Here is a 12,716-nt window from a genome sequence, read left to right on the forward strand (position 1 = left end):
AGGAGTAGTTTAGTCCTGGCCAAGTGCTTCCCCATAGAAAGAGCACACAGGAAGAGTCGTCATTGGCGTGCCGAGCCGCATTCCACCAGTGGCTGGTGCTTCATGACTCTGGAGACAAGCAAAGTAGAGTGGTAGAAGATATCTGGAGAGATCTATATCTACTTCTCCCTCCTAATCACTCTCCTTTTGAAGTATTTAAACCGTATCATTGTGAAGGTGGTCAGCTCATCCCATCAATAATGGGTGTACCCCGGCAATAATGTAAACAGAACTGCAAGTCAACACTTCGGAAGTATGCACAGAACACGAACTGGACTTGAAATTTAGGGAAGAATTAGACAATTAATATTATAGCAATATTCATCAACACCTCAAGAACCATCAATTGCTCTGTTCCAATACCCTCTCCGCGCGCTGTATCGGCCGATGCCCACCCCGAGATCGGGACCGCCCGGTGCTATGGATACATCGTTTAAGCCTACGAGTATAGCTTCACTTTCCTTCTTTACTACTTTCTGATTCCTCCACATACTCTCTTAAAAACCATACATCCACGATGACTCGAATCGGTTGGGTACGGCAATCACAACATATGACACACTCCACCCCATCTGAACTGAAATGTAACAACTTGCTAACACCGTCAACAGTACGGCCTCGGCTCCATGGGCCTGGCCATGGCCACCAACCTGCAACGCCATCTGGCCAAAAAATCGCTGAACCTGGTCTACTCCAACCGCACAATGGCCCGCGGCGACACACTCAAGACCCTCGGCGCCGTGCCCGAGTCCAGCTTCGAGAAGGTCGTCGCGCAGTGCGGGATCATCTTCACCATGGTCCGTCACCGTCTCAGTCTCCGTCTTTCCTCTCACTTCCAGGCCTTGTTCCCTCTATGCCCCTCTATAGTCCGCACATCCTCAACTAACAGCATCAGGTCTCCAACGACTCCGTCCTGCAACACCTCATCTCCTCCGCCCTCCGCTCCGGCCACCCGCTCAAGGACAAGATCTTCGTCGACTGCTCGACCGTGCACCCGGCGACCGTCGGGCTGACCGTCTCCAAGCTGCGGGAGCAGCAGGCGACGTTCCTAGCCGCGCCCGTGTTCGGCGGCAACCCGATCGCCGTGGACGGGAAGCTGGTGTTTGCGATTGCGGGGCCCCACGCGGCGAAGGAGACGGTGAAGCCGCTGATCCAGGACGTCATGGGGCGGAAGGTAATTGACTGCGGCGAGGATGCGAGCAAGTCATCGCTGTTGAAGATCGCAGGGTGAGATTTTTTTTTTCTCTGTCCAGATCTCGTAAGGGATCTTGGCGACGTCGGCTGATTCCGTTTTTGTGCAGTAATATCGTCACGGTGAACTTGATGGAGGCCGTGGGCGAGGCGCAGGTCTTCGCGGAGCGCACGGGGCTGGGGACGGGGCCGATGGAGGAGCTAATCGGGGAGGCGTTCGGTGCGGTGGCGGGTGGTTACTCCAAACGGTGCGTATGCGTATGGGTATATACATATACATATATATACACTCCACCCATGATATCCGGGAACGTCGCTCAATTCTCATATCCCTCGATAGCCTGACAACCGGCGCCTATGCTCCGTCTCTCGACTCCCGGCCGGGATTCGGGGTATCGCTGGCCATCAAGGACGCCAACCATGCGCTTGCCATCGCCGAGGAGCATGATGTCCAGCTGCCTGGATTGCAGATCGCCCGGGAGAACATGGTGGCGGCGCGAGAGTATGCGGGCGAATGCCTGGATAGTAGCTCCATGTATGGAGTCCTGCGCCAACAGGCGGGCTTGGAGTTCTGGAATGAGAAGAGTAGGAAGGGAGGGAAATAGAGGTACAGAAAGGCATAAGCCCCTTCAGGCTCAGGCACTACACAGCTGGCTGACTATCAATCAGGGGCTCAACGGTCTAAATACTGGCTAATTTTCGTTTGTTCATCGTTGATGTCAATGTTATTCAACACTGTTTAATATATATACTATATACCACTGTTTCACAACAGGGGTAACAAGGCCGTATAGATCAACAGAAAGAGAAAGGCCACTTACTCCCTGAGAGCAGCACTTGTTGAAACGAATGCACCAAAGCCTATACAAACCCGGTTGACCGTACGCCGATCACAGAGTGGCAGCCCCCGTTCCTAGCAAGGACGCCCATTTCCTTTTGGAAACAAACAAGACAGAGAGGGAAGATATCAAAGACACTTGGGAGAAGAAAGAAGAAGACGTATGCAAACGAAAGTCTGGTAGGACTTTAGAAAATAAAAAAAAAAAAAAGAGTCCGAGGAAGTCAGTTGGTTTTGATTCGCGCGGTCTCGACCAACTGCGGAAACGCCTCGGCGAAGGCTGGCCCCAGAGACCAATTGCTAAGCTTTCTGAAATGGCGTTCAAAGACCGGGTTGATAATGAGGTCCTCATTGTCATTGGTGGACAGGAGGCAGTCCGTGGCCTCATACGGCCAGTTGACCGACAGGGTCCGGGTGAACGGGATGAACCAGCTGTCGAATGGGTAGTCCTGGTAAGACATAACAAGCCGATCGCGCATCCGTGGCCAAGGCAGGTAGTCGATCCAGGCAGGATGAGGAGAGAGGAGCTGAGAAGGGCGGGGGGTGAGCCAGTCAGGCAGCCGATCGTAGTTTTCGGCCGTGGGATAGATCTGCCACCTCATGAGCACAAACATCGAGTAGAGCACCGCCACTTGCTCGGGCAAGGAGGAAATGTCCGGGAATGTGCGCAGAATATCCGTAAAGACCTTGGAGAGAGGGTGGGAATAAGCGCCTTTCTCCGGATTCAGCAGAGATGAAACACTTGGATACGGAGGCCCAACGAGTCTCTGTGTGGGCACCCCTTGGGCAGCTTCACGCTGTCGGTGATGGAGGAAATCCAGTAAGATGGCGTCTAGTGTGCATGTCGGAGCGATATTCCGAATCGGCGTCATGTATGCGGGTAATGGTTGCTCTGGCCCCGCGGCGCTCGGTGACGGCGTATATGCTAGAGGTGTGTTCATCTGAGACGACTGAGATGGCCTAAGACTCTCAGTTGATCGCCGGAAACCTTCCATTTTGGGAACCTGTTGGGACGCATCAAGCAAGAAATTGAATCCCAGCCTTTCGTCGGCGCCGAAATCTAACCCGTGCGCCAGATTGTCGCGCTGATAGTCGAACGCGATGCGAAAGGATGCCATGCCGTTGCCGCTATCCCGCCGCATACTGACCACCGGTGCCGAGTGTGTTGATGTAGGTGTTCCCGCGCCGGGAGTGGAAGTTGAGTAGGACTGTTCGTATCTATGGGTAGTCGATGTGAAGTGATGCGTCTCGGAGAAGTGTGGGGGATTCGACAGAGGATTCAAAGGCGGGAGAGAATGAGCAGTAGCGGTATGAGAAGGAGGAGGAGGAGGTGGTGGTGGTGGTGGTGGTGGGAAAGCTAGAAAATGACCGAGATGAGCACACCGGAATATAGGGAAGAAAGAGCAAAAGAAAAACGAGCAACCGAAGCGCGATTGACAAACTCACCCGTCGCATCGTGCTTCGCAAGCAACGGTTGTATGATATCCATGACAGCCTTCAGCCCCTGCTTCAGCTCGCAATTCTCCGCCTGAATCGCTTCATTCTGCTTGAGAGCCGCTTGGAGATCCAGAAACGGTTTCTGAGACGACAGCTCGCGCACGCGCTGCTCCAGCGACTCGATATGCGACTTGGTGCGTTCCCGGATAGCCCGCTGGGCCTGGCGATCGTTGGCTCGTTTCTTCGCCAGCTGCTCGGGGGTCAGGTTGGCTACGCCGCGCGACGAGGTGCTATTCAGCTTGCGCTTGCGTCCGGCGGCCGTTGCGGGCCCGCCAATGTAGTCCGCCAAGGGAGTCTCGGCATCGGCGGAGGTGAACCCGGACGGGGTCGGCGAGTCTTCCTGCTTCACACAGTCTGCCTCGGGAATCGGGGTCAGGAGGATGGAGGAGGACGGGGTCGTCGTGAGCAGCGGTGGTGGTCCTGATGCTGGAGTGCTGGTCACGGATGTCGGTGGCTCCAGGATCGACGAGGGCGCCACATCGTTCAGAGGAGGCAGGCGACTGGCCATGGCCCTCAGTCGCGCGTTCAGCTAACCGCCAACGGCCATTCAAAAGGTTTGAGAGAAATTCGAATCCACGACGATGACGATGGAGAAGGGAGATGAAGAGGGACCGAACACCCCCGGGGGGAAAGGAGAGAGAGAGAGAGAGAGAGAGAGCGAGCTAGGACAGCGGGAAGCACGAGACAAAAGGAATCAACATCCGGCAGAGGATAGTTGGGGCGGGGTATTCGCTATTTGTATAATATGTTCTTTTCCCTTGGTCTTTTAGTCTGGAAGTGCTGCGTCTTTTCTGCTGCTGCTGCTGCTGCTGCTGCTGCGACTTAACACTCGTACGGATTTACATGGGAAGCGCAATGTTTTTTCAGCTCATTGACTGATCTAAGACAAAAGGACATGGACTGTGAGGGAACCAAGTGGAGTTCCAGCCAAATCTTTCCAAGTCGCCAAGTCATCCTTGGTTGGATCTTATGAACGTTTGAACATCCCCCCAGCTTCATTGCGACAAATCGACAGGATTCTTTACAGAATGGTTCCGATGCGACCAGATGAATGATCCCGTCTAATTCCCAAACTCCCCAATTGCAGGCTCCCTTTGTGGCACACTGTGTCGCCAGCCACGGGAGGCAAAAAAACAAAAAGCACTCTCCATCTCAACAAACACAGTGAACCAGGGTTGATACGAAGCAGAACACCATGAAGAATTGCCACTTGACGCAATTGACTCAAATGGGCTGAGAGTGTTAGATTTGATGCCAGGACCATATCCATATCTTGGTGGATCAAGACGGAACCCGTGAATACACACACATGATAATAATAGTAGAAGTACATGACTCGCTCTCATAATAGTGATTAGTGGCCACCTATCGACCCGATTCATGCTTCCAAATGTCTGCTCAGAATAATGGAGACACGAAAGACCCGCCGGGTATCTGTGTATAGTGTGCTACACACCAAAGTTGTATACGAGAAGGGGAGAGAGAGAGGGGGGGAAAAAATAATAAAAAAAAAGGTAAAAAGGGGGCACAGGGAATGCGCTGCAACACCACGGGGGAAAATAGTCGGGGAAATGGTTCAGGTTGTCTTGCCCTTAGAAAGGCCTCAAAATGTACAGAATGTCAGAATCAGTGAAAGTTAGAGCCGAGTTATTGCAGGAGATGGCCCATCTTGGATATCTAAACCCCAAAGGTTAGTGAGATTGCAGCCAAATAGCGCAGTTGGCAGGAATGGCCACAATACCTTAGTTTGCAAATAGCCTTCCACTTCAGAACTCTTGATGCCCATCTTGCCCCCGGATCTCCAAGCTAGTGGCACCATCGGTACCCGTTCCTTTACGACAACCTCCCGATTCGGTCCTTCAACTGCTTGAATCTTGTCCGGGTTGTTGGTGAGGAGCCTGATACCGTGCGGGTTGGAATCCGCTCCCAGGCCCAGATCGACCAGAATGGCCGTAGCCAAACCGTAACTCCTTGCATCCGCGGGGTGGCGTAGCAGGAGATTAGCTTCCACCGTGTCCGACCCCAGATCCTGAAGATTGTATGCCTTCAGCTTCTCTCCCAGGCCAATGCCCCGGCCTTCTTGGCGAAGATACACAATCACACCGCCAGCAGCATTCGACGGCACCGGCATGGACTGCTGCGAGGCAACCTCGTTGAGTGTCTCCATGGGCAGCGACATAAGCCTGGCCGCTTCGTCCAGCTGCTCACCACAATCACACCGCGCGGACCACGCGGTCTCACCCGTGTAGCATTCCGAATGGATTCTCACCAGAGGCGCCTCGTTGAGGTTACTCTGCAACGGAGTCTGTGAGCCCGATACGGCGCCGCCGACTTCTGCATTGCTGCTCTCCCCGTTCTTCTCGTCATCAGTCCAGCTGCTTACCCGACCTGGACGCAGCTTTCCCATGTAGGCACCCCGGATCATGCGATCCATTTCCGTCTCGCCCGGTCGGACCTTGTCCAAACTCCTGCTCCGGATGGTATTTCCAAACACGATCGCCAAATGCTCCTTGTTGTCCAGATCATTGTGGTACAGGTGGAGAAACATCTCCGCCCCCGTTGTGGTGGGTATCCGAGCTCGAACAATACACTCGACATCAGGCAAGCAGGACAGCAGTTTCGGACGCTTTGTGTGTGTGGTGTCTGTTCGTACGCCCGCTAATTGGGCCTGTTGAAGCAGCTGGGCGGTATTGATTGTGCCCCCGGGGGTTGCTGGAGGGGTGAAGGAGGGGGAGAGGAGCGACGCGGGCACCGCAGGAGTCATGTCCCCGCGGTCACTGGCGGCATCGTCACGAATATCATCTAATCTAGAGTGTAAGGCAGGGGTTGATGTGGGATTGAGTGTCAATGATAGCTCGTCGACATTGTGCGACGTCGCAGGCGATTGCGCTCCGAAAGACGGGGAAGCGTGGGAGGGTAGATTCGCCATTGCAATGACTGAGTCTGAAATGTAATGCACAGAAAGGGAAAAGCGAGCTTTGTTCACAAACAATGGGGTATCAAAGACAGCTGGACAGAAATGGAAGTATCGCTTAGTTCATGATGTTCTTTATTATTCTGAGCCACAGAAGAGAAAAGATGGAAGTTGGATCATCTCGCCATCCGCATCAGCCTCCGATCTCTCGGCTCCTCGGGACATCTTGTACTTGTAGGCTCAAGTTTGGTGGGGGACTGCCGCTGACTCATCTCAGAGGGCCCATTAGTCAGGTCTGACGCGGAGTTATCACATAATCCATCCTCAGGGCTCAGGCAGATTGATGAAAGCAGAAGGAAAAGGATTAACAATTCTTGTACTCTGGGTAGGCAGAATATCAGGCAAAGTCTTACTCCTATATTGGCTGAGATGATACAATGTTGATGAATCCCGTAGAAATATCACAAGCCTGCATAAACTTCTCATCCTGAACACATACCCTGTCAACACCGAACTCTTGAAGGAAATGAAGACCACGCAATCGAAGAAGCCAGACTCCCGAACGACCCTATTCTTCCCAGTGACAATTTAGAAAAAAAAAAAAAAACAACTCAATTCAAGGGTATCATCGTAACGGAGTCATCCACGGTCCATAATTGACCTCGTCTTTCTTTATCCCCTCGCTTTGGCCGTCATCCTCCCCCGGTCATTCGCCGAGTCACTTGCCGGGGATGTCGAGGACAAACCGCCTGTCTACTTCCATTTCCTTGTCGTCTTCTTCGCCCTCGAATTTGAGGCGGTAGGTGTCCTTCTTCGTCCCCATCACTTCGGCGCGGTAGAAGGTGGTGGTATCGGGGTATCGTGCAAGAACTTGCTTTCCGACAGCAAACACCGGCAGGGTCGCACCAACTTGAGGGATTGGGATTAGCGATGCAGCGGTAGTCTTGTAAACGGCTCCCTGTTCGCCATTCTCGTTGGGTTCAGGGTCTTGTACGTCGTATCTATACGCCACCGGGTCAATTTCCCAGAGAAAACGAGAAGCATAGAAGACAATTTCCTACCTTTTCTTGGGACCATCGCCAGAAATGCCCTTGATGATACATTGTATGCCCTCGCCTTCGACACCTTGTTTGTTCTTGTTATGCTTGAAAACCACTTCCGCCCCGACGGCCAGTTGCCCATTGCGTTCGGCGATAGTACCCCGGATGCTCTCCGCTGTCTCTTCAATCTTCACCATGACATTATCACGGATCTCCCGATCACGGGGCTGAGAACTGGACGCACTGGCGCTTCGCTGGGCACTTTTGACGCGGCTCACTTTATCAGAGACCGAGGGACCCGAGGGGCCCGGCGAATCAGTGGCCGATCCGTCAAAGTCATTGCGCTTCTTTCGGGATTTCACCAGAGAAGCAGAGCGACTGAATGGTGCTTCAGCCTCGGATGCTTGGCGAAGTGCGGTCAAAAGGCCCAGGTTCTTGACTACATCGCTGGGTTCGTCTTGCAGGATGGCTCTTTCGTCCTCGCAGAGCTTCAGCATCTGACGGTAAAGACTATCCAGCTGGTTGTGCTCGCTTAGAGTTGGTCCTGTTCCGTAAGTTAGCTTGAGGCATAATGATGAAGGGGGTGGGGGGTAAAGAGCAAGGCGCGTCCACCGAATCTCAATTACAGGCCCCGAAAGCAACAGATACAAGAAAAGCGAAGTTGCATCGCAAGACGAGTAATATAAGACCGTAGTCAATGAAAATAGGAACAAGACTTACTTCCACCCTCTCTGCCAATCTTCTCATTCAAGGCGGCAATCTGCTCAGCCAGCACTTTCTGCTTGTCATTCTTCTCCTTGGCCTTGCGGAGATCCTGCAGAATCTTGTTCCACATATCCGTCTCCTCATTCGCCGCGAGACCATTGTCCCTAGGCATAGGAGGGCCTCTAGGCCGGTTCCGGGACATCTCGTCTGGTGCCGGCTTGCGAAGGTTAACCGTGACAGTCAGCTGTTCCTCTTTGACATGAACAGTGTTGAGAGCTTCAACAGCGCCAGGCTGCTTGGGTCTGAGCTTCTCAAGCTTCAAAGCCTCCCATTCAAAGGCAGAGACGATGTCCTGGCAGGAACTGCGTGTGCCCCGAGCCGCACCCACTCGTAGTTGATGCGGAAGACCTCCGGACCCGGTAGAAGGAGGTGATTCTAACTGTTTGGACTCCGCGGCAACCGGCTGGCTCGGAGTATACACCGACCCCTTGATGGATAATTTCTGATCCTGAGCAGAAGAAAGAGCCGCAGGAGGTACTTTGACACCGATAAGCACTCCGGGGGCAGCGTGGCGGCTATTCTTCCTGTCAAGCGCGGTGGCCGGGGATGGCTTGGCGTTCTTCTTACTGGCATCGCGTTTAGCTTTGCCCGAAGAGGCCAAGCGTTTGGAGCTGCGCGGCGGCTTCTGATTGGTAGATGCCATGTGGGTGCCTGAGGATAGTGCTGTGGATGCCTTGGATACCTTAGGAACGGATGCGGTCAGCCAAATCGGGATTTAGTCCGTGTCCTCTGGAGTAAGGTAGCAATCAATAAGGTGGAGGGGCAGACAGAGAGAGAGGAAGAAAGAAGACGTACAAAAAGGTGGTGACAGAGCTTTTCTTTTTATACAATCCACAGTTTGCTGCTGAGTGAATGTTGGAGAGAAGATTCACAGCATTCTAAGTGAATCTCTATCGACTAGCGCTCTTCATTTTCCCTGCTTCCTCTGCTGTTTACTTGTTGTTCTACACTCTACTACACTTCCAGGAATCATATCACCCCTCCCCATCAAAATGCCTCAGGTACCATTGCTTCGACTCCAGTGCGGTAAGCTATTGATTATCAACATAGTGACATCCTGAATAGAACTGGCCAGAAGCTGACGTTTCATGTCCTTCAAATAGGAGTCAATAGTTATGATTGGGGTAAGCTCCTTATCGTTCAACACCATGAAGCGGAAGCTGAGATATCGTCATAGGCAAGGTCGGCCACGAGTCGGCTGCTGCGAAATACGCAGCAACCACAGCATCTTCTGATTTCTCAATACAGTCCGACAAGCCTTATGCAGAGGTGCGACAATTCCTTTTTTTCTCGGGGTGACCGAGGATAACGGACGAGCTGACCCTATGACGTAGTTATGGATGGGCACGCATCCTTCGCTTCCTTCGAAAGACCTCGAGACTCAGCGGACCCTGCTCGATATGGTACAAGACAACCAAGCATTGATCTCTCCGGAGGTCAGCCAGCGGTATGGCGGAAAGCTCCCCTTCTTGTTCAAGGTGCTTTCGATCAGAAAAGCGCTTAGCATCCAAGCTCATCCGAACAAGAAGCTTGCGGAGAAGCTTCATGCTAGAGATTCTCGAAACTACCCTGGTCAGCAAAGCAAAACCTACAGAGCTACCACGAATGCTTTTGAGTGCTAACATGTGGTGAGGAAACTTCAGATGACAACCACAAACCGGAGATGACCCTCGCCATCACCCCCTTCGAAGGCCTGTGTGGCTTCCGACCTCTGGCCGAGATCTCCCATTTTCTCAAAGCGGTAGCATCCCTCCGTCAACTGGTCGGCGAACAGGCTGCCAGCGAATTCGAGAACACAGTCCAAGGCGCGGAGAACTCGGAAGATCCGGCGGCTACAGAGAAGAATAAGCAGGCGCTTCGCTCGCTCTTCGCCTCATTGATGAAATCCTCCCCCGAGAGCATTGAGGCCGCGACGAAAGGCCTTGTTGCCGCCGCGCAGAACTCCCCAGAAACGTTTGCGACATTGGATAGCGCACCGGAAACCAACCCCAGCAATCCCGCGGAGTTGGCAGCCATTACCGTGCGCCTGAATGAGCAATTCCCCAACGACATCGGTTCCTTTGTGTTCTTCCTTCTCAACTTTGTCAAGCTGGAACCCGGTGAGGCCATGTTCCTCAAGGCTGATGATATCCACGCATACATCTCTGGCGACATCATCGAATGCATGGCCTCGTCGGACAATGTCGTGCGCGCAGGCTTCACGCCCAAGTTCAAAGATGTTGACACACTCGTCGACATGCTGACATACTCCTATGCGCCCATCTCGGAGCAGAAACTGGAGCCTACCGACTATCCGTATGCGGTACTTAACGCCCCGGCTTACTCCAGTGGTTCTTCCTGCACCCTGTACGATCCCCCGATTGAGGAGTTCAGCGTGGTCAAGACGGATCTCAAGCGCACAGGAGCCAAGACCACATTTGACGGGATCTCAGGTCCTAGCATTATGATCTGCACCGCTGGCACGGGGAAGATTACAGTCGGTCCTAAGACCGAGGAGGTCAAAGAGGGCTATGTGTTCTTTGTTGGAGCCAATGCGGAATGCATTCTTGAGAGCACAGGAGATGATGTCTTCACCACTTTCAAGGCCTTCTGCGACTTGACGGGTAAGGAGGACATGGTGAATGGGAACTAGATTGCCAATAAAAGTTGTGGCGCATTTATGCCATCCTTATCCTTTAATTGATAATGTTTTTTTTTCTTTTCCTTTCTCATTGATGCAATCTGGTTCCATAACTCGTTCTGTTATGATTCGCTGAATTCTTAGACTCCAAAAGGCTGTGTTTTGAACTTGCCCAGTAGGTTCAGCCAACAGCGCTTCGCAGAATAGCCGAGGTTAGTGATCGGAGTCAATGACACACCACTATCACCGATCTTTCTGAGCTAGTCTTCTGCATGACTATTCACACTTTCGACTGCAGCTAGTCAATAGCTTATCACCCGACTCTGCAGTATGCGAGTGCGGGGAAACAGCTCCCATCCCAAATTCCCAAAATTTGCTGGTTGATCCTATTTCCAACAGTGACCCAGAATGCATTCCTTCGTACAATCACGCATCTCTACCGGGCAGCTTCATGGTCTTGAACCCGTCTTTGGGATACGTAGATTGCCGTCACCTTGCTCAGTATGACAGACAGCCCGGATAATGTCCGTCTCACTCTCCTAGAGAAAGCCGACCTGGTCCCCGGCTTTCTGTCTGTTCTGGGGAGTGCTCTGTACGGCGCAGTGACGGGGCTTTTTCGGGGGAGAACCGGCGCCAAAGAGTACGGCGTCCATGTCGGACACGCGATCGTGAGGAAGATGGTGATGCGGTTCTCGTCGCGGCAAATGCAGTACGTGTGCATGACACCCGTCTAGGTTCGAGTCAAAGTCGCTAACACCACATACACCAGGGCCATAGCATTGCCCACCAGCAAAGCATACGACGACAGCATGAGCAAGCAGGGTCTCCGACCACAGACCGTGACGCTCGACCACGGCGCGCGCGGCCACTGGATCGGAAACCCGAATGCGAAGAATGTAGTCATCTATTACCACGGTAAGCTCGAGCAATGCTTCTCAAACACATCTCCAAAAATCACATCACTAACCAAGCCATGCTCATTTCAATCCCCAGGCGGCGGCTTCGCACTCGCCGGCACCCCCGCGCACTTCGACCTCTTCACCCAGCTCATCGCAGACCTCAACGCCAACGGCCACGATGTAGCCTTCTTCTTCCTCGCATACACGCTCACCCCCCACGCAGTATACCCCACGCAGCTGCAGCAAGCCATCGCAGCCCTGCGATACATCCTCACGCAAACCCACCGCTCCCCGTCGAACGTGATCATCGGCGGCGACTCCGCAGGCGGGAACCTTGCCCTCGCAACGCTGCTGCACCTGCTCCACCCGCATCCCGAGATCAAACCCCTTGAGCTCTCGGCCCCGCTGGCGGGGGTCTTCGGGTTCGCGCCGTGGGTCAGCTTCGCCGCCGACGGGGCCTCGACGGAATTCAACAGGTACAAGGACCTGATCCCCAAGGAGGCGCTGACGATGTGGGCGTCGGCGTATCTGGGCGGGAACCTGAAGCTGAGCGATGCGTGGAGCGAGCCGGCGCTGGCGCCTGTGGAGTGGTGGGCGGGTGCTGCGGAGAAGACGGCGCGGGTGCTTATCCTGGCGGGACGGGATGAGCTTCTGTTTTCGATGATTGATGAGTTTGTGGCGCGGTTCAAGGTATGGTCTTTGCATTTCCTTTTGCATACCTCCCCCCTCCCTCCCTCGGAGCTTGTAGTCTAATGGGATGACAGACGGTGGTGCCGGAAACTACCTATGTCGTGGGATATGGCGAGACGCATGTTGATGCCGTCTACAGTAGCTCGCTGAAGAGCACGGAGAGCCAGCAGGGGAAAGAGTTGAAGAGATGGTTGAGTGCTCGTTTATAATCTGTTGGTAGAAC

General features: G+C 53.4%; 6 protein-coding genes across 6 annotated transcripts, besides 5 other annotated features; 3 read left to right on the forward strand and 3 right to left on the reverse strand.

Moving 5' to 3' along the window:
• Positions 1-556: 556 nt before the first annotated feature.
• ACLA_022110 (NAD(P)-dependent oxidoreductase) lies at positions 557-1,835 on the forward strand (the record flags this gene model as incomplete). Its single annotated transcript, XM_001268922.1, has 5 exons — positions 557-574; positions 651-836; positions 935-1,266; positions 1,341-1,478; positions 1,571-1,835. 5 exons carry the CDS (start codon positions 557-559, stop codon positions 1,833-1,835), a joined length of 939 nt encoding a protein of 312 aa, XP_001268923.1.
• Positions 1,836-2,292: 457 nt separating this feature from the next.
• Positions 2,293-4,073, reverse strand: ACLA_022120 (bZIP transcription factor; the record flags this gene model as incomplete). The annotated part of the gene is made up of 2 exons (XM_001268923.1): positions 2,293-3,425; positions 3,515-4,073. 2 exons carry the CDS (start codon positions 4,071-4,073, stop codon positions 2,293-2,295), a joined length of 1,692 nt encoding a protein of 563 aa, XP_001268924.1.
• Positions 3,398-3,420: a microsatellite.
• A 125-nt stretch (positions 4,074-4,198) lies between the features above and the next one.
• Positions 4,199-4,222: a microsatellite.
• Positions 4,199-4,227: a microsatellite.
• A 129-nt stretch (positions 4,228-4,356) lies between these two features.
• Positions 4,357-4,383: a microsatellite.
• Positions 4,357-4,384: a microsatellite.
• Positions 4,385-5,212: 828 nt separating this feature from the next.
• Positions 5,213-6,494, reverse strand: ACLA_022130 (GTP cyclohydrolase II; the record flags this gene model as incomplete). Its single annotated transcript, XM_001268924.1, has 2 exons — positions 5,213-5,242; positions 5,307-6,494. The coding sequence occupies 2 exons, from the start codon at positions 6,492-6,494 to the stop codon at positions 5,213-5,215; spliced, it is 1,218 nt and encodes a 405-aa protein (XP_001268925.1).
• A 703-nt stretch (positions 6,495-7,197) lies between these two features.
• Positions 7,198-8,927, reverse strand: ACLA_022140 (SAGA-associated factor 29 family protein; the record flags this gene model as incomplete). Its single annotated transcript, XM_001268925.1, has 3 exons — positions 7,198-7,480; positions 7,541-8,063; positions 8,240-8,927. The coding sequence occupies 3 exons, from the start codon at positions 8,925-8,927 to the stop codon at positions 7,198-7,200; spliced, it is 1,494 nt and encodes a 497-aa protein (XP_001268926.1).
• A 349-nt stretch (positions 8,928-9,276) lies between these two features.
• pmi1 (mannose-6-phosphate isomerase pmi1) lies at positions 9,277-10,916 on the forward strand (the record flags this gene model as incomplete). Its single annotated transcript, XM_001268926.1, has 5 exons — positions 9,277-9,310; positions 9,388-9,408; positions 9,462-9,553; positions 9,619-9,856; positions 9,928-10,916. The coding sequence occupies 5 exons, from the start codon at positions 9,277-9,279 to the stop codon at positions 10,914-10,916; spliced, it is 1,374 nt and encodes a 457-aa protein (XP_001268927.1).
• Positions 10,917-11,407: 491 nt separating this feature from the next.
• ACLA_022160 (putative 6-hexanolactone hydrolase) lies at positions 11,408-12,702 on the forward strand (the record flags this gene model as incomplete). Its single annotated transcript, XM_001268927.1, has 4 exons — positions 11,408-11,613; positions 11,674-11,819; positions 11,898-12,493; positions 12,568-12,702. The coding sequence occupies 4 exons, from the start codon at positions 11,408-11,410 to the stop codon at positions 12,700-12,702; spliced, it is 1,083 nt and encodes a 360-aa protein (XP_001268928.1).
• Between the last annotated feature and the right edge of the window lie 14 nt (positions 12,703-12,716).

The sequence above is a fragment of the Aspergillus clavatus genome, genomic scaffold (assembly GCF_000002715.2).
Source record: "Aspergillus clavatus NRRL 1 1099423829805 genomic scaffold, whole genome shotgun sequence".
Taxonomy (NCBI): Eukaryota; Fungi; Ascomycota; class Eurotiomycetes; order Eurotiales; family Aspergillaceae; genus Aspergillus; species Aspergillus clavatus.